Here is a 19,944-nt window from a genome sequence, read left to right on the forward strand (position 1 = left end):
TTCAGTGCCCCATGCCATGAATGGCTGGTCCCATGCACATGCTCAGGAGTGATGTCATTGCGGCTCTGGCCAGTCACAGTGCCGGAGTCCAAGAACCTGAAAGCAAGACGGGTGAAGATGAGAGTGCCTGCAGCGCTGACATCTTGGAACTGGAAGAGCTTAGTTTTAAGTTTAACATAATGTGCTAGTATGCTATGCACATTATGTCTTTAACTTGCAGGTACAAAAAATAAATAAAAAATTGTCCAACAGTTTACAACTGCTTTAAAATAAATCAAAGCAGGTTATTATAAAACCATCATCATAGGATTAAGACTTAAAGAAACCCCATACAGGGAATAGCTCACCGACCTCAATTTGAAAATACTAGCTTGTAAGTTGTTATGCTAACCCAAATGCTTCATTACTTTGAAAACAAGCAAGGAAATCATGAGCTTCATCCTTGCACTGACTTCATTGGTAACACACTTGTTCTGGGCCAGTGGCTCTGACAGCACAGAGGCCAAAGAAAACCAGAAAAGCCATTCAGCTGTACTACCAAGTAAGCATAAATTGTTTATTCGTATGCTTTGTTTCTTCATTTCCAAATATATGCACTTGACAGGTATACTGAAGCCAAAGTATGCATGTAATGTTTGTCCAACATTTCTCATTGGCTCATAATAAATGTTATTTTACTTTCCAGGGGCCCCACTGCCAGCAGCTGCAGAACGGGAGATTTGCTCTCTGTGGGGAAGCAGTGGTCTCAATGCAGAGGTTCAACATTCCCCTGATTGAGTCAGGCCTATACCTAGGTTGTCCTGGATCAGTGCCATGAGTTGTTATGGTTTGGGAATGCTGGCTGCCAGTGTCAAAACAAACAATGATGCTGTAGGGCAGGACACAAAGCATAATTTGTTGCTATGGTGTCAGTGACTGGCCTCTGCACCGTATAAATGTATGACATGCAGGGCAACCCCAGAATTCAGAAGGGGATGGAAGCCCTCCTCCTGCTTTGAAGAGAAGACTCCGTGATTGGGGGGCTCTGTTAATGATGACTGTGATTGGGGGACTGCGTGATGGGAGGACTTAGTCATGGGGAGGCTCTGCTGTGATGGGAGGGCTCTGCCATGGGGGTACTCTGATATGATGGGGAACTCTAATGTAAAAGGTCTCTTACATGAAGGCGGGTCTCAGATGTGATGGGGGAACCTTTGTCATGATGGGGGGCCTCTGATGTGGAGAGGAAACTCTGATGTAAAGGGGGCTGTGTTGTGACGAGAGGACCTCTGATGTGAAGGGGGCTGTGTTGTGATGGGAGGATCTCTGATGTGAAGGGGGCCGTGTTGTGACGGGAGGACCTCTGATGTGAAGGGGGCCGTGTTGTGACGGGAGGACCTCTAACGTGAACGAGGCTGTGTTGTGACGGGAGGATCTCTGATGTGAAGGGGGCTGTATTGTGACGGGAGGACCTCTGATGTGAAGTGGGCTGTGTTGTGACGGGAGGACCTCTGATGTGAAGGGGGCTGTGTTGTGACAGGAGGACCTCTGATGTGAAGGGGGCTGTGTTGTGACGGGAGGACCTCTGATGTGAAGGGGGCTGCGTTGTGACGGGAGGACCAGTTAATTTCATGAAGGTGGTTGTGTGCAATGTTCCTGGCTCAGGTTTCCCATTGATACGCAATGTTTGTGTTTTTTACAATTTAGACTGGGGTGCCCCAAGATTTTACATACTTTTAAAGGGTGCTGCCACTGAAAAAAGATTGAGACACCCGTGAGTGGCCAATCTGCACATGCCTAAATTCAATAGTAAATCACATCACAATTTCCGAATATACCAAAATAGCCTAATATAAAAGTGTATATTGCCTATACAGTATACTTTCCCTTTAAAGGGACTCTAAGGCCCGATTTACACCTATGCATTTTTAGTGCTTTTTTGCATTTTCAGATTTGCACTACAGTCCATTTAACATGGTTTCCTATGGAACACGTGCTGTAGTGCAAATCTGCAAAATGCAAAAAGCACTAGAAATGCAAAGGTGTGAATCAGGACTAAGAATCATGAAGGCCGTCATTGTTGAGCTTTCTTTTCCATAATGCTTGTCCTTAGCTATCATGCTAATGTTGTGGTTTTAGTGCTGTTCAAGTCTCTACCCTGTAACAAATATAAAGATGAGGAATTCTGGCACTTTTCTTATACTCATTTGCAGCATGCTTATTCCAGGCCTGTTGTGCGCAAAAGTTTTAGATATCCAGAATTGGCAGGCACCATACTTCCTGGGTGCCAATGTCACCAACTCCAAACATTCTTCTAATAAATTATGAGAGCAGAATACTGAAAATGTGGTGGAAGGATTACATACAGCTCAGTGATTCAGATTTTCTCACTAGTCATATAAGGGCGTAACAACTCAAATCTACAAAATACCGAAACACGTTATGCTTCATTTACCAATTATTACAGATTAATGAACTGCTTTTTGCCCAGCCCTAAAAAAACAAATTAGGTAAATGGCCGTAACGTGAGAACTCATCATTCCATGACAGCTGTTTTGATGAGTAAGATGTAACAACTTAAGTAACTATTAAAGAGACCCCTTTCCCACAATCAGTAATTTCAGCAATAATCTTCCCATAAGATTATATATGCGTTTAACATCATTTATGCACATTATTTAACTGTAAAAGCTTCCCTTGTGTAGACATGAAAAATCCCTGAGACTGCTGCTGGGTTCCACCATCTTGGATGTGATGCCAGTAGATGCAAGTACTGTATATCTCTATGGTATTGCCTTTTGCGCCTCCCTCTGGCAGCTACATAAAAGGTTATCTAGGGAAGTGTGGGGAGAGGCAGAGAAGTTTAACCAGCACAGAAAATAGTGAAACACTCCCAAAAGAGGGGAGGGCTGTGCAAAGAAAAATTAACTCTTCCTGGAGTAGTCAAAATTTTCTAACAACCACAAAGGCACATTGCATGTGAACAGAAAAAAAATGTTTCTAGAAAAGATTGATTTATACTTGTTTTTAGCTCTAGTTTTTTAAGTTGGTGTCAGGTCTCTTTAAAGACATTATCGAAAAACATCTTCAGAGAAAGAGTGACTGCTGCATGAAAGGCACAGATGTGAAACAATCTGATTGTATATGGGAAAAATTGATCCCTAGCCACTTGTTGACCGCAAGACGCAGTTTGTAAGGTTTACAGGGGTTACAGCTTTAATCTATAAGCCATAGCCCTGGTATTCTTTCTTTCTGCTGTCTTTCTCACAAAAGCAGTCTGAGTGGCTCGTTGGCCGCTGGATCGCTTTCAGGAGAGTCAGGAGGGGACACAACACTCCCCCCCCCCCCCCCCCGTGGGGATGCCCCCCACCACCACTTGCCGGTGTTTCCCGAGCTTACTGTTTTCACCAGTGCCAAAGAAATGACGGTGCGGACAGCTGGTCACAGAGGAGGGTAGAGACTACATTGTCTCTGATCACCTCTATGGCCTTGGAGGACCAGAGCGACGTAATGGCTTCACTTCTAGTCTGGGCGGAAGTAAACCTTTTTTTTTTTACGTAAAAGATCAAAATTATTTATTTTTCATCTTTTGCTTTTAAAAGGACCCCAGATCTCTCCAAAAAGAGGCCCTGTCATCCTTATTTCTATTACAAGGGATGTTTACATTCCCTGTACAAGGAAAAAAGTTCCCTGTCAGTGTAATTTTTCCATTGATCAGTGCATTTTTATAGCACTGATCAATGTAAAAATGTCACTGGTACCCAAAAAGTGTCATTTGGGGTCAGATTTGTCTGCTGCAATGTCACAGTCCCGCTAAAAATCACAGATCGCTGCCATTACTAGTACAAACAGTAAATAAAAAAAAGTCCCTAAATCTATCCCATAGTTCATAGATGTGATAACTTTTGTGCAAACCTATTAATACACGACTATTGCGATTTTTTTTAACAAAAATATGTAGAAGAATGTATATGGGCCTAAACTGATGAATAAATTTGTGTATATATAATGAATTATAGCAACAAAAAAAATTTATGTTTCTTTAAAAATTGTCGCTCTTTTGTTTGTTTGCAAAAACTAAAAACTACAGAGGTAATCAAAAGAAAGGACAGCAATTTTGTTTGGGTACAGCGTCACATGACCGCGCAATTGTCAGTTAAAGCGATACAGTGCCATATCGCAAAAAAAGCCTGGTCATGAAGAGGGCAAATCCTGAAGTGGCTGAAGTGGTTAAAAATAAAAAATAAAATAAATTAGAAAAAAAGTAAAGTGCCTCCATCCCGCCATGCTCACACGCAGTAGCGAATACATACGCAAGTTATGCATGCATATGTAAACGGCGTTCACACCACACATGAGGTATCACAGCGAATGTTAGAGAGAGAGTAATATTTCTAGAATTAGACCTTGTTTGTAACTCTAAACATGTAACCTGTTAAAAATGTTAAAGTGTTCATGTAATAGAAAGGGATGTTTTTTCCAACGCCACCCACCAATCTGTCATTGACATTTAATGACAGCTATACTGTATGTTTGCACTGAAGTGCTTGGCCTGACTCAGCCAATCAGTCCTGTTAGATGAACCTGCAAAGGTTTACATCTGCTCACACGCACGTAACCTTGCACTCTTATAAAATACGACGCTCCAGAAATAGAATGAAACAAAATTAGGTTTAAGTAAACAAGCTAAAATGCATTTTTTTTTCCTGGAGGCCGCATTTGTTTACTTTATAAGTAATGCCATTATTGCTTACAATAGGATTCAGGAAACCAATGCATTTTATTATTGCATATTTGCGTGCCTCCTAGGAATAAATGCCAGGACAGTTTATATTTACATTAGCAGACTGATGTGTTGGAGGGAAATTACATTCATGTAAGTGTTTTTTTTTTTTTCTAAGTACATGACCTGGCAGTTTATGATTTCATTACTCATCCTCACATACTCAGAAGGTTATCTTCCATTTCACAAGCTGATCTTCATTTCACTCTAAGGAAGGGGGATTTAAAGGTGAAGTCTGATAATTAAATAGACAACGTGGGTATGTAGCAAACTCATTTCAAAGCAGGGTATTCTTTTGAAATAACTTGCTGTTATACGTGATTAGCAATTAGCTTCAATAGGCTCTATTTGCAGCTACGCTGGTAACAAATTTCAGCAAAAGCGCCTTTCACTAGGCTTCTTCTTGCACATGGCACCCGAGCCTGTGCAATGTAGACTCCGGTATACTTCCACTGCCTAGGAAGCCCAGGTGCTGTGTACAGCTGTTCAGAAACAAAGGGTTGTGCGCGGCTGTACTTGGTTATACTGCGGTATTTGGAAAAACACAAGTTTAGTGTACAGAGGTATTAAAAAATCCAATTTTTATTTTTATTTTTTTATATTCCTATACACTTTACTAGTGTATATGCAAGCACTGCTGCATACCTGAGTACAGCCCGAGCGGGGAAAATATGCTGGAATTTATGTTGCTTTGGCTCATGCATCTGTGTGTAGGAGGCCTAAAACATGATGCATTAGGCGATTTCATTTACAGTTTGTTATTTAGTATTTTGTAAAATAAAATAAAAATTGAAGTTTAGTAAAAATTTGGTGAAGATTGTATTATGCAGATCTGCAGAGTTTAAACGTGAGCACAAGTTGTACCAGTTTTTGTGGTATTTTGTATGTAAAAGTCAGTTCACTAAGATCGGGTTGCTATGCTGCGGGGATGATTTACTAAAACTGCTGCACACAGAATCTGGTGCATATGTGCATAGTAACCAATCAGCTTCTAGGTTTTATTGGCAAAGCTTAACCTCCCTGGCGATATTCCCGAGCCTTGCCCGGGGTGACATTTCAGTACCAAAAGCGGTACTCGGGATTGCATCGCAGGATCCATGTAGAGCAGGGGTCTCAAACTGGCGGTCCTCCAGCTGTTGCAGAACTACAAGTCCCATCATGCCTCTGCCCATGGGAGTCCTGGTTGCAACTATCAGCCTTGCAATGCCTCATGGGAATTGTAGTTCTGCAACAGCTGGAGGGCCACCAGTTTGAGACCCCTGATGTAGAGGTTTACTTACCTTGTCCCCTGGTTCCTGCGATGTCTCCCTGCTGTGATCAGTGAGCCGCCGTGTCTCGCTCGATCTGTCACAGTGCCGAGCTCCGTTCCCTTGCGAACGTTGCGACACACGGGGGAAGGAGTTCGGTGCCAAATTCAAAAAGTAAAAAACACAGTATAGATACAGTATATTGTAATCTTACAGATTACGGTACTGTATCAAATTACACATCCCTTTTGTCCCTAGTGGTTTGTCCAGTTTCCTGCATGCAGTTTTATATTATAAATACTATTCTTTATGCCAGGAAACTGGAGATTGCCCATAGCAACCAAAAAATGTCAGTTTACGTCAAAAGTGCTTTTAGACCAGCTAGAAAACAGCGATAATAAATTAGAATCCCTTGCAGAATTGAGCGATAGTAATTTGTGGGGAAATTCATTATCAATCACTAAAAGTAATGAGACAATTCTGCAACTGAGCAAATTTCAGTATTTTTGATTTCATTACATTATTGAATAATTTTTATTATTATTATTTGTTATAATTATTCATAGTATATATATATATATATATATATATATATATATATATATATATATATATATATATATATATATATATATATATTTATTTATATTTATTATAATTTATGATTTGGTATTTCAAACTTTATCATACCCGGGATGTTTATTCAACTCTTGTTTGGAAGGATTTAAGTGAATTATTTCTAAGAATTACAGGCCTACAATATAAAACGCAAAATTTCCATGCAAAATAATGGTACCGCTTTCAGCACCTAAAATCTGAAATAATCATACCGCCAGGGAGGTTAATATAATAAACTGAAGTTAGAAGCTGATTCATTACAATGCACAGCTGCACCAGCTGCTGTGTGCACCAGTTTTAGTAAATCTCCCCCTGTGTGTTTTAGGCCTCATTTACACTTTCTTTTCACTTGGCGATTCTGCCAACACCAGATTCCCTGCCGTGGGTGAGAAGGGAGCAGCGTACATTGTCTTAGCAGTGATGTCACACTAGGTTGCTCCCCTAATTAGTAATACAAACACATTTCTCCTTTCCTGATGTCCAGTACATCACATGAAAGTAAACTGAAATAAATATTGTTTTCTTATTGGGTTAAGAATAACTTTAATGTGTTTATAAACCCTCCGTTTTTAAGCACTTTCAGCAGCTGATTTAATCCCTTACTGAGTAAGTTTTTTCTCAAAATCTTTACCCATTTTCCAACTTAAACTGGTGCCATGACCGTTGCCTCAGGTTTTCTGCATTAGAGTGGCTCCTTTTTGCAGTATTCTATTTGCAGGGACTAGAGTGGTTTCTCCCTACACTGTGTTGCAATAGAAACATACAGCCCATAGCCTAGGATGGCAAGGCACTCTTCTGCTCCCCTCTTCTCCTCCCTTCCCCAAGCTAAGAGACTCCAAACTGCACTGTCGACTGTTCCCTTTTCCTGTGAAGACCAAAAGTTCAGGAAAGCAGCACTGAGATAGCAGGAGCCAACAGCATTAAAAGCTGTAAACCGCGACTGCTGGAGTAAGATTTTAATAGTTTACTGGGTATTGTCAATTTTATTGTGCTAAATGTGATTGTAAAGGTTTTTTTTTTTTTTTTAAATAACATGTTATACTTACCTGCCCTGTGCAAGGGTTTTACACAGAGCAACCCTGGTCCTCTTCTTCTGCGGTGCCCCAGTAGCGCTGCTGGCCCCTCCTCTTCATCGGGTGTCCCCACTGAGAGACGTTTTCCATGAGGGGCACCCATGCGGGCTGCTGCGTCTATTGACAGACAGCAGGACTTGGTCCTGCCCTCGCTCTCATGTCACTGGAATTGATTGAGAGCAGTGGGAGCCAATGGCTTCTGCTGCTATCAATCCATCCAATGAGGTCGGAGACAGTGGCTGGAACTGCTGGGCTTGTGCTGGTCGCTGGAATGGATGGGTTTAGGTAAGAAAAGAGGGAGGGCTCTGGAGGCAGCTGCAGCACAAATGGTTTTTCACCTACATGCATAGAATGCATGCAGGTGAAAAAACCTTGAGACTTTACAACCCCTTTCATTTTGTTAAAAATAATAAACATGCCTTACTTACCTACTCTGTGTAGTGTATTTTTACAGAGCAGCCCAGATCCTCCTCTTCTCGGGTCCCTCTTCGGTGCTCCTGGCCTCTCTCTCCTGTTGACTGCCCCCACAGCAAGCAGCTTTCTATTGGGGCACCCAGACCAAACCACAGCTCCCCGTGTCCATTCAGACACGGAGCCGTGGCCTGGCCCCACCCACTCTCTCTCCTCATTGGCTCACTGACTTTGATTGGCAGCAGCGGAAGCCAATGGCACTTCGCTGCGGTCTCACCCAATGAGGAGGGAGAGTCCCAGGCAACCAAGTCTCTCATGCAACATTGTTGGATCGAGGTGGGGTCAGGTAAGTATTAGGGGGATGAGGGGGGCTGCTTCACACAGAAGGCTTTTTATCTTAATGCATAGAATGCATTAAGATAAAAAATAAACTTCTGCCTTTACAGTCACTTTAATGTCTTAGGCAAAAAATGCTGAGAGTTTAATACTACTTTAAATAACTATTTTATACAAATATTATAAATTCACAATCTATGCAATATTTTGCTATGTGAACCAAATAGTTTGATGATAAAATAATCATGCGATTAAAAACAAAAACAAAACAAACAAAAAAAACACTCAATTAGCTTTGAGAATTGACCATCTGATCCCCAAATAATTTATATAAAAAAAAAAACAATTGTGTAAGAAATTAGATGTATGTGATGGAAGCCGATCACCCTTCTCAGTGGTAGTTTTCATTCTCTGAAGATGGGATCAGCTCATCTGCATAATAGCAGCCCTACCAGCTAGGAAGACAAAATCGTATTGTTCATAGGTTATTTTTAGAACTCTACACATTACTGCCAAAAATAGCTATAGATTTTTTTTTTTTTTTTTTTTTATGACGCTGGAATCCCCATTTAGCACATTTATCTATCTGCCTGGCAATGTGACATCAGTACCAAGAAAAAGGTTGTGTGCACCCCTCCTCTTCAGAATTCTGACTTATATCCCAGCATACAACCAAAACATAGAAAAATTAAAATCTAATTCCAGAAAACTTTTGTTGTTCATTTTGTTTTGGATATACCGGAGAAGGTTAGAACCTTTATCATAGTTTTGTTGCTGTTCCTGTCACCATTCGGATTTTTACGTTTTTTTTTTTTACCTTCACTTGCAAGGCCAGTAGCTAACCAGACTTTTTTTTTTTTTTTTTTTTAGAGTGGACAAGAGTTACCTCAGATTTTAACTGTTGTCTGTGTCCCTCTTGGAAAGATTTCTCAACCCTTTATCTTCTGTCACTGCGACAGAAAGGGAGATCTCCCCAATGGAAACAAAGACAGCAACAGTAAACATCATTTAGTAAGGAAAGTTACCTCTGAGGTCTTTATTGCTGTCTGTGCCAGTGTTGCCATTTTTTTGTTTGGTTGTCAAAAATAAAACAGATGTAGCACCATCCCTAGAATAGGTTGCCAGAAAAGGGTATAGGCAAAATTTCGTTTTTGGACCCTTTGTAAACTGTGGAACAATGTTTGATTTGTGGCAGTCGTTCTGGGCCTCACAGGCTGCAGGGCTCAACTACTCCCCCTTGTATTCTAGTTTCTAGAATAAGGTGGGCTGGAAGAGGCTGACCCTGGGTCTAAATATTTAGGAGTTTTCTGATCCAATCCCTGAGGAGGAGGGGGGGGGGTGCTCAGTAGGTGGCTGAGTGGAGATAAATAGTCTAAGGACTGAAGTCCCATCTATGCTGAAGATGGGGGGGGGGGGCTATCTTTCTGGAAGCAGTTCAGAGCCAAGTAGAGGGGTACATTGAGGAATCAGCCTGGAGATTCACACTATAGTGTCTAGCCAATATTGGACAGGCAGTATCCAAGTATCTACAGATACAGTGAGTAGAGGTTTGGAAGTGGGATCCTAGTGACTGTTTGCTGGTAACTGACTGCGCCAGTTCTGCTAAATTGGGAGTTACCCTGTTGGGACTCCGAAAAGTGTTTGTGTCTCTACTCTCCACAAAGAGAGGGGTTGCCTCCTTGATGAGAATATAAGGAATAAAAAGATTCCTTAAAAATGTTTGTGCACTATATGTCTGGAGTATCCCAAAACTTTCCCTGCACCCCATCGAAGTTTACCCACCAATAAAACCAAATAAAAACATCCACTGCCTGGTTATTGTGAGAGACCGTGCAGCAAGTGTTGTGTGCCTGGCTGGCTGCCTAGGGACCCAGAAGGGAAGAGAACTCAGGAAAAAAACAGAGGGACCAGTCAGAGGGTATGTGCTACACAAGAGAAAATCTCCATGGTCAGAGCAACAGTAGAAGCTTGACAAATGCTCTAACCCTTCCCTTCTGGCTTGCAATTTATAACATGAGGACAAACCTAAATAATTGATCATTTGTATAAAGTCAGACAGGCCTATATATTACATAGATGATCAAAAGAGTTGGTGCAATGAGACTGTATAGTATAACCTTCTCAGGATGAGCACCTGCTTTTAGTTGCTACCACTTAGTATTTCCACATCTGCCTTATTGTTTAGGGGCATGAGACCATAAAAAATAAAAATAAAACAGTATTCTCATCCCCACAGAAATGTTTGTATTAGGGGGGCGTTCTATACATTTTTATATGCATATAGATTCATATTTTAAAACTTCTCTCATTTCTAAAATATCCAGTTATAGAAAAAGAACTACAAGCTAACTCTATACACTTTAGTCTGCATTTGAGATCTTTTATTATAAACATATATGCCACAAAAATGCATGTAAACTAAGGCCGCAGAAAACGTAGCTATGGTCTATATTAAAAGTTCTCGGCTTTCATCACTTGTATTACGAGACTATAATTTGGATTTCTTCCTTTGCCATTCGCCAACACATAAAACTGGATGAAAGTACTCAGTGGCTGCTCTGTAGTAGTCTACATCTGTAGCGTTTTGTTTTAGTGTGGCTTGTTAAAGCGGAGGTCTGCCCATCCCTGCAAAAATGAAAAGCCAGCAGCAATACATACTGCAGCTGCTGACTTTTAATAAATGGACACTTACCTGTCCTGGAGTCCAGCGATGTCGACACCGAAGCTAATGTTTCCATCAGCTGTCGGGTGCTGCTGCTGCCATTGCTGGCAAGGAAACCCGATAGTGAAGCATTATGGTGAGTCCCAACTGCGCATGCGTGAGACACCGCTGCACTCTCCTACTGGCCTGGCGGTGGGGGAAGGAGGAGGGGGGAGCCGAGCTGCTGACATAATAAGCCGCGGCCCGGTCTCCTGGAAGTGGGGATAGGGTACCTGTCAAAGAAAGATATCCACTCCCCCCTAAAAGGTGCCAAATGTGGCATCGGGGGAGGGGGGGCGAGACAAATGGGCGGAAGTTCCACTTTTGGGTGGAACTCCATTTAAACATGGTTTGCTGGAGTTTTTGGAAAAATGCACCTTCCATAGGGATGAATAGTAAAGCATACAAAAAATAACACCACATAAAAAATGCAGAGGTGTGATTGGTGATTGTCACCAGATATAAATCAGTAAATGCATGTGTCTATTCAGTTCAAATGTCAACTGTTTTAACTGCCAAATCATTTCTTTTAAAAGTTCTTTTTAAACTTACATCAACGAATGGCAATGATTGTGAGGTCATATAGGAATACCCATTTTCTCAACTTGTGTCTTCTAGGGATGAACTGATCCAGTTCAAAATTCTACACAGGTTCTATCTGATTCCCCACAGACTCCACAGGATTTACCCGAACTGCCCTCCACATTTCTGGCATTGCCAAGCAGAACCTGCAGATTATTTCCATAAGATTTGGTCCTGCCCATACCTCCAAACTTTCTGGTCGAGGATTCTTCAGTTTGTCAAACGGTTGACTACTATCCCTATCCAACAGCAGGTGGATGTATGCCTCCTTGAGCCAGTGGAGGCTCTGGTCCCCACCAGGGCTGTTTGTACATTGTTGGGGCTTCTATTGTTTTATGCTAGAAAACTGGATCTGCTCCCACACTAGTATTTTGGGAATCGTTAGTGAATTCTGTTATACCCCTTTACAAGGAGAAATATATGTCTCGAGGCTGCCAGAAAAAAATCCAAAGTGTGGGACATCTGGCTGGACTACTACTGTAGTAAAGCATTGCCCTTGTCTGGTCTCGAACCTTTGTACTTCCCACGAGAGCTCCCTGCCTTCTATAGGTTGCTTGTGTCTTGGGTGGTGGGGTGGGGATAAAACTCAGGACAAACTACTCCCTCATTTTAATGGCCCTTGTGGCCCGGGTGGCACTATCTGTGCTCTATGAGTAGGAAGGATGAGTTTAATTGTAGTTTCACCTGTTCACTATTTTTTGTTGTTGTTTTATGTATTTTTATTGTATTACCTGTCAGAACACAACAGCTCACATGGTTCGTACAGCAGCTCCTGACTGCAGCTGTCAGTTTTTTTCATGCAACCCACGGGGTTGCACAAAAAAAACCTGTGGTGTGTACCCGGCTTAGGTCAGTGCTTGAACAAAATTAGATTTTCAATAGTACACTACAGAGGATACAGTATACTTGAGTTGTGCAAATAAACAAAAAAGCTAATTGTAGTTGCCATTTTACAGTAATGGCCTATACACTATTATCAATTAATAGGATGTACACAGAAGCCTTGTTGGACCTTGGGGGTTTATTTATAAAGTAGTGGTGTGGCCCACTTAATAAAAAGCAAAAAAACAAAAAAAAAAACACTGCAATGTGCTTTACGAATAGGGCCTCTCATCACCAGTCACATGACTGACTCTTCTTCAATCTCAAAATTTGCGCTACTGCGTCCTGCATAGAGAACTCAGAATGTCACAGGTCTGATACTGCAGACTGAATTTTTTGAATGGCTTGGCCATCAAACACAGTGTGCTTGTTGAATATGACAGAAAGAGGATAGTGATATTTGCTCTACATTTTAAGTGACCCCACAAATTTTGTTTTCCTTCTATTATACATTATTATGTACTAATCTGCATTCTGAAAGAATGCATTCGGAAAGAACTTGTAAATTAAGAACAGAGTGTTCCTCTGCATTTTACATATATACACTGTTTGCTCATTTACTTTTCACTCATTTATCTAGAATTGCTTGCAGAAATCTGCAGACTCCTCCATCCCCATAAATGTTTAAATTTGTGTACCTGCCGGTGGCAGAACAGGCAAATATAGGTGCCCAGGGATAGAGGAAAAGAGTTATATGAATCCATAATGTGTATTTCTGCTGGGATTTTTCTACCGGTTATGGAATAAGCCCTTCATTAGAATGAAGGTTACATGAGGCAGGTTATTAAATGTATTCCAGCTTTCTCCACACATTCACCTACTATTGTATAATTTAGATTTTTGCTGCTGCACTGAACAATGCTAGGTATTGAAACTGCACAAAGTATAATGAACATACAATTGTCTAAAATTCATATGTATGAGATAAGATTTGCTGGCTATGCAACAAGATCAGACTAGTATTTCTGTACATAAAATTATTAACTAAACATAAAAATTAGCAGAAATCTGAAAAATAGCAGAACAGGGAGAATTTGATGAGCACACATTTCTCCCACAAATGAAGTGTCTACCATACAAGCTCGATCTGACACAGTGGTAGGAAAGACGATCATCTCAGGTACTGCAGTGAGGACGGAGCAGTTGGGGCTGTGGGCAGATAGTTGGGACATCTGCACTCCTGGTAAAATCTGTGGGGCTAAGCTGTCAATTTGACAATCAGGTGTGGTTCCCATGAGTTAAGTGATTTATTTATTTTTTTAAATAGAAGTTGTTCCTCTTACTCATTAGCCCATAGGTAACCAATCCGTTTGTATTAATTTCTTTCTCCCCTTCTTCTATTTTTTGCAGATTTTTTTTATTGTTTATATGTAAGCTTTTGTGCCGTTTTCATCTATTTTGTAAGTTTGTTTGAGGTGCCATACTGAACAAAAAATACACAGCATTTTTAGAAAAGCACATCTTTCCTTTTTTTAAATAACTTCACTATGCTTTTCACCAGAAAAATAATAATTTTACTGCACAGGGAAAATAGATTACAGAATCAAATTTACCCCTTTGATGAGTTGAGGCCTACTGCATCTTAGTTTCCAGCTAGAATTATTTCTAATGGTTATGATGATGAAACCTGGCGGTGTTTCCAATGCACACTAAATCAACCTGGCTTTACCATGCTGCAAACCACATTCCTATCTTGTTCAGTTTTTCAAAAGGTGGAAAAGGAAGGGATGGGGAAGAAGAGAATCTATTGGGTTTTGCAGCTCCTTCGATGGCTTTGTGGCGGTTGCCCAGCGGAAGCGCAACTCCCTGCACTTCTTCCTGCAGCGGCTGTCTCATCACAGAGGCTTCAGCATGGACTGGAACTCTAATGCCGCGTACACACGGGCGGACTGTATGGCCTACTTAGTCCGTCGAAACACATTTCAGCGGACAGTCCGCTTGTGTGTGGGCTTCAGCGGACTTTTTCAGCGTGCAGTCTGGCGTACTAAGTATTTCGGATTTTTCGAAATTCTGTCCGTCATACTTTGATTTCAGCGGACAATCCGCTCGTCAGTATGCTAGTTCGACGGACTAAGAATGGCGCATGCCCAGAAAGGATTTACACGGCGGAAAGGTGCTTTGCTGTGTATTGGACTTCCTATTTCTAGTCCCGTCGTACGTGCTGTACACGTCATCGCGCAAGCTTTCGACGGACTGTTTGTGCATCCGTGTGTGGTCAAGTCCGTTCAGTCGAAAGTATGACGGACTGTCCGTCGGATTGTATGACGGACTAAGTATGCCATACAATCCGCTCATGTGTACGCGGCATTAGGCAGCTCCACGCTGAGCTGTACATGTACCTGTACCTGTAACCTTGAATGTTTGTGAGTGCATTCATATTATATATTTATATAATTTTTAATAAAACTGTGCTACACTTCTTCCCCATCCCTTCCTTGGTTTCCCAGCCCAAAACAGCCTTGTTCCATCCAGCGGTGTCTGTCAGAGACTACTTTTTATTTTGCTCAGTTTAACCTCCTGGACTTATTCACATGTGTGTGTACATGCACACAGCTTCAACCATCATTGATTTTATTGCATGCTAGCGTTTTTATATGTACATGCCGGCGATTCAGGTTACATCAGTTCCCTACACTATTCAATTTTGATTGAATACAATTTATCTTTGCCAGCAGCAAGTGTAGCGCTGGAGGATTGTTGTTTGTTGCTTTGTTTTACCCAAAAGGTAGCAACCCTAGAGGCTTTCATGTTTGCACCCCGTGCCATCCAAGCCATGCAGCACAAATCCATTTAGATGGGGAGGGGGGTCACGTGGCATCTTCACTTTGTTTGCCAGAGAATCTTGTTGCATGTACTACTGCCATATACCGATAGTGGTGCTGAACATAGAACCTAGTTGAGCATTATCTCCATTACAACAAATACTGCTACATTGCTCTAACTAGATACTATGAGTTCTTAGTCATGCTCCTAATTTCACACCGGCTATTAAATTGTATGTGACAGGTACAAAATAGCTCTAATCTTTCAATGCATAATTGCCATACTTCAAACACATTATTGTAATTTACGTTTGTGTTATATATTATTGTTATATTAGATAACACATAAAATTCACAATCATATGACTTACCTTTTTCCTGCATATTGCAGCCAGACGTTACTCCATTTACCACACGGTTTGCTAGGTTTACTTCATTGTCTGCAGTACAAATAAGAAGGTCACCATAGCATAATATTCTACCACACAGGGATAAAGTATTTTTTAATGTGATTTGTTTTTATTGTGACTCATTAAGCGATCAGGCAGCATGGATGAATCATTGGTTGAGGAGTTGGCACCCGCTGGCATCCTAAAAATGATGAGTCACCCCTGCTATCAGCAGGGGATTCCCCACTGACAGCAGAATGTAACCAAAAGAGCCAACATTAAAAATAAAAATAAATAAATAAATATGGTGCCCCCCCCCCCCCCCTCAATCCATGCTAGGCCAGGTCTGGTATGGAGGGGAGGGGGGGCTGAAAATGGAGGTAAGTGATCATTTACCATAAAAAAGGGATAAAAGGTATTTATAATGTTTTTTTATAAGTTTTGTCTTTCATTCCCATTTTAAACTGAATGGGTTGTTTTATAAAGTGAGAGTTCACATATACCGTACTTTAAGTTAACGAATGTCTAATACATGTAAAATACTTATATCTGCAGGCATAGTATCCCTCACTCTAAAGACTTTTATAACCCCATGGACCCAACATTCCCTGACAACAACTCTATATTCCCCAAATGTGTCAAGTCAATGCCATCCATGCCTCCCATCTTTCTAAGATGGATAGACACCATTTAACATAAGCGCAAACAATAGAAATACAGTGAATACTTTTAGTACACATCTGCTCACAAAGTCCATGAAAAACTTGGCCAAAAATGTATGTCTTGTTAATTATGACTTTAGCTTTATTCTAGCTTTTGGAAATAAAAGTTGAATGTAACAAACACATTATTTAACTATCAAAGTCTATACCGTATATACTCGAGTATAGGCCGACCCGAATATAAGCCGAGGCCCCCAATTTACCCCCAAAAAAACTGGCAAACTTATTGACTCGTGTATAAGCCGAGGGTGAGACATGCCTGTCCATCCCTGTGTGTGTGTCCGTCCATCCCTGTGTGTCCGTCCATCCCTGTGTGTCCGTCCATCCCTGTGTGTCCGTCCATCCCTGTGTGTCCGTCCATCCATCCCTGTGTGTGTGTGTGTCCATCCATCCATCCATCCCTGTGTGTGTGTGTCTCCATCCATCCATCCATCCATCCCTGTGTGTGTGTGTCTCCATCCATCCATCCATCCATCCCTGTGTGTGTGTGTCTCCATCCATCCATCCATCCCTGTGTGTGTCTCCATCCATCCGTGTGTGTGTGTGTGTGTGTGTGTGTGTGTGTGTGTGTGTGTGTGTGTATGTGTGTGTGTGTGTGTATGTGTGTGTGTGTATGTGTGTGTGTGTGTGTGTGTGTGTGTGTGTCCAGCCTACCTTTGTCCCGAGCCTCCTAATAACCAGCAATTTGTTTCATGGAGTTGGGCTTTAAAGGGACTACAGATCCCTATTTGGGATGATCCTACTTTCTTTATGGTGTTATGATGCCCTATAGGGTGAGCCATAGTGCCGGTGAAGAATAATGAATCTTTATGTACACAGGGTTATGGAAGGCATTCGAGGGCACAATAAACACATGTAATCAGGGATTGTTCTGGCCAGAATTATCTGCTGATAAGAGCAAGCAGCCGCATTCTGTAGGCATATGAATTATTAATGTTCCTCTGAAACTCTCTGGCTTGTTCTGAAAAGATCATTTCTTTGTGAGCAAAGGACTGAAAAACACACAGCACACAAGGAAGGGGGGATTTACCTTGCCTCCTTGCCTCCGTCCCGTGCCGTGTCGTGCCTTGCCTTGCCTTGCCCCCGTCCCGTCCCGTCCCGTGCCCTCTTCGTCGGCGGCCATTGTAAAATTCAAAAGCTGCGCCGCCGCCTTCGCCTGTGATAGGCGGAACACTGAATTTCCCAGCAGCCTGTGTTCCGCCTATCACAGACGTCGTATCATCCTCGTCCGTAGTACGAGGATGATACGATGTCCGTGATAGGCGGAACACAGGCTGCTGGGAAATTCAGTGTTCCGCCTATCACAGGCGAAGGCGGAGCCGGAGGCGCGGCTTTTGAATAGAATGGCCGCTGTCTGTCTGCTCGACACGCTGTTCGAGCGGGCAGACAGCGATGACTCGAGTATAAGCCGAGGGGGGCACTTTCAGCCTCAAAAAAGAGGCTGAAAATCTCGGCTTATACTCGAGTATATACGGTATATCATGCTCAAAGAGGGACAATTGAGGAGGAACTAATGTTGGAATTTGGTTCCAAAAGAGAGACAGTTGGAAGAATACAGAAAGAATGTGTCTTCTCATATCTTTCATGCATCAGTCAGCAACCATTAAGGAGACAGAAAAAAGTTCAGTATGGCAATGCTTTTTGCATTAAAAGTGGATTTCGATTTGTGACATAACATTACCCATAACAACCTAATGTGGAATGAATTTTCCTTGCTAAAGAACATTATTTTTTATCAATAATTGTGCTACTAAAATTAGTGTGTACTGTAAATTGCCTCCAGCATTGCTCCGGTTTCTTCTTGCTGAAGACTGCCATTTAGCCCAGAGCTCCTAAACAGCAGTAAATCATAAAGCAGAACTAAACACATGGTTTCAAAAAACAAATCATCAAATGGCCTGTCTCCTAACTGATCACATGCTTAGCGGCAGTTTCAGATCAAACAGAAGCAGCTTCCTTGGATGTAAAGGATAGGATGTTTTAATTCCACTTTAAAGCTGTATAAGCCCTTGTACACACGGTCGGAGAATCCGTCGGAATGTGTCCTATTGGACCGCGTTGTCGGATAATCCGACTGTGTGTGGTATGCATCGGACTGATTCAGTCGGAATATCCGTCGGACCCAATTTTCCAACTTGTTGGAAATATTTTCCGACAAACTGGTCCGATCGGACATACTCCGATCATGTGTAGAGAATTCCGATCGCACAAAGTGCCACGCATGCTCAGATCAAATTCCTACACCAAAGCTATTGGCTACTAGCCTGAATGTAGTCCCGTCGTAACGAAATAATGTCATCACGTTCTGAACGATCTGATTTTCCGACAACTTGGTCTGACAGTGTGTATGCAACAGTTTCGGACACAATCTATCGGACAAAATCCAATGGATTTGGTTGGCAGAATGTCTGACCGTGTGTACAGGGGCTAACATATATATGACGCGGTTTGCAAGTGGTTTACCAGGGTTTTGGCTGAAATCCTGGTATTAGGCACTGGATCACTTTCCAAAGCTTCCCTCCCGCTGCTTCTTGGGCTTACAATGTCCGCTGACTCACCCAAGAAACGATCCGACGTTGTGGCCAGCTGGTCACAGAGACAGCGAGAGACTAGATCATCTCTGATTGATCTATGGCCCTGGAGGACTGGAGAGATGTTATGATCTCACTTCTGGTCCAGGGTGGAAACTAACTATTTTTTTTTATTATTTTAAAATGTAAAAGGAGAGATTTGGGGTCTTTTTGACCCCAGATCTTTCCATAAAGAGGACCTGCCATCATTATTTCTATTACAGGGGAGGTTTACATTGATCAAAAAAGTGATAAAAAAAGAGAAAGTGACAGTGAAAAAATAGAACATAAAATAATTTTAAAAAAAGTGAAACGCCCTCATCTCTCCCTGATGTGCAGAAACAAACGCATATGTAAGTCGTGCACGCATATGTAAACAGTGTTCGCACCATACATGAGGTATCATGGTGAATGTTAGAGTGAGAGCAATAATTCTAGACATCCTCTGTAACAATAACAGGTAACCTGTAAAGGCATTTAACGCGTCACCTATGGAGATTTTTAAGTACCGTGGTTTGTCCCAATTCCAAGGACGTGTGCAATTTTAAAGCGAGACATGTTAGGTATCCATTTACTTGTGTAACACCATCTTTCATAGTATACACAAAAATGGGGGTATAAAGTTTTATTTTATTTTTTAAATTCATTAACCGATTCCTGACCGGCGCACACTGATGTACGTCGGCAGAATGGCACGGGCAGGCATACTGGCGTACAGGTATGTCCAATCTTCAATGCCGCCCTGCCATCGTGGGCGCGCCGCCAGCGGCGTGCTCGCGTGTCGGTCGGGACCCCCGTGAGTCCGGTCGCTGGTCCCGTGGACTTGATCGCCACGGGCATACCCGCGATCGTCTCACGGGGCGGCTGAATGGAGGAAATGCCGTGTAAA

General features: G+C 41.9%; 1 protein-coding gene across 46 annotated transcripts in view; it reads right to left on the bottom strand.

Annotated features, from left to right (window-relative positions):
• Positions 1 to 19,944, bottom strand: part of SORBS1 (sorbin and SH3 domain containing 1) — a 582,779-nt gene that overhangs the window by 174,161 nt on the left and 388,674 nt on the right. For all 46 annotated transcript variants that reach the window (XM_077454315.1, XM_077454316.1, XM_077454323.1 and 43 more), the window contains one exon: positions 15,746 to 15,814. In XM_077454315.1, coding sequence (XP_077310441.1) covers positions 15,746 to 15,814 — 69 coding nt within the window. The remainder of the gene's footprint in view (positions 1 to 15,745; positions 15,815 to 19,944) is intronic.

This window comes from Lithobates pipiens, unplaced genomic scaffold (genome assembly GCF_037356315.1).
Source record: "Lithobates pipiens isolate NorthernLeopardFrog02 unplaced genomic scaffold, aLitPip1_a1.2 Scaffold_25, whole genome shotgun sequence".
In the NCBI taxonomy this organism is placed as follows: domain Eukaryota; kingdom Metazoa; phylum Chordata; class Amphibia; order Anura; family Ranidae; genus Lithobates; species Lithobates pipiens.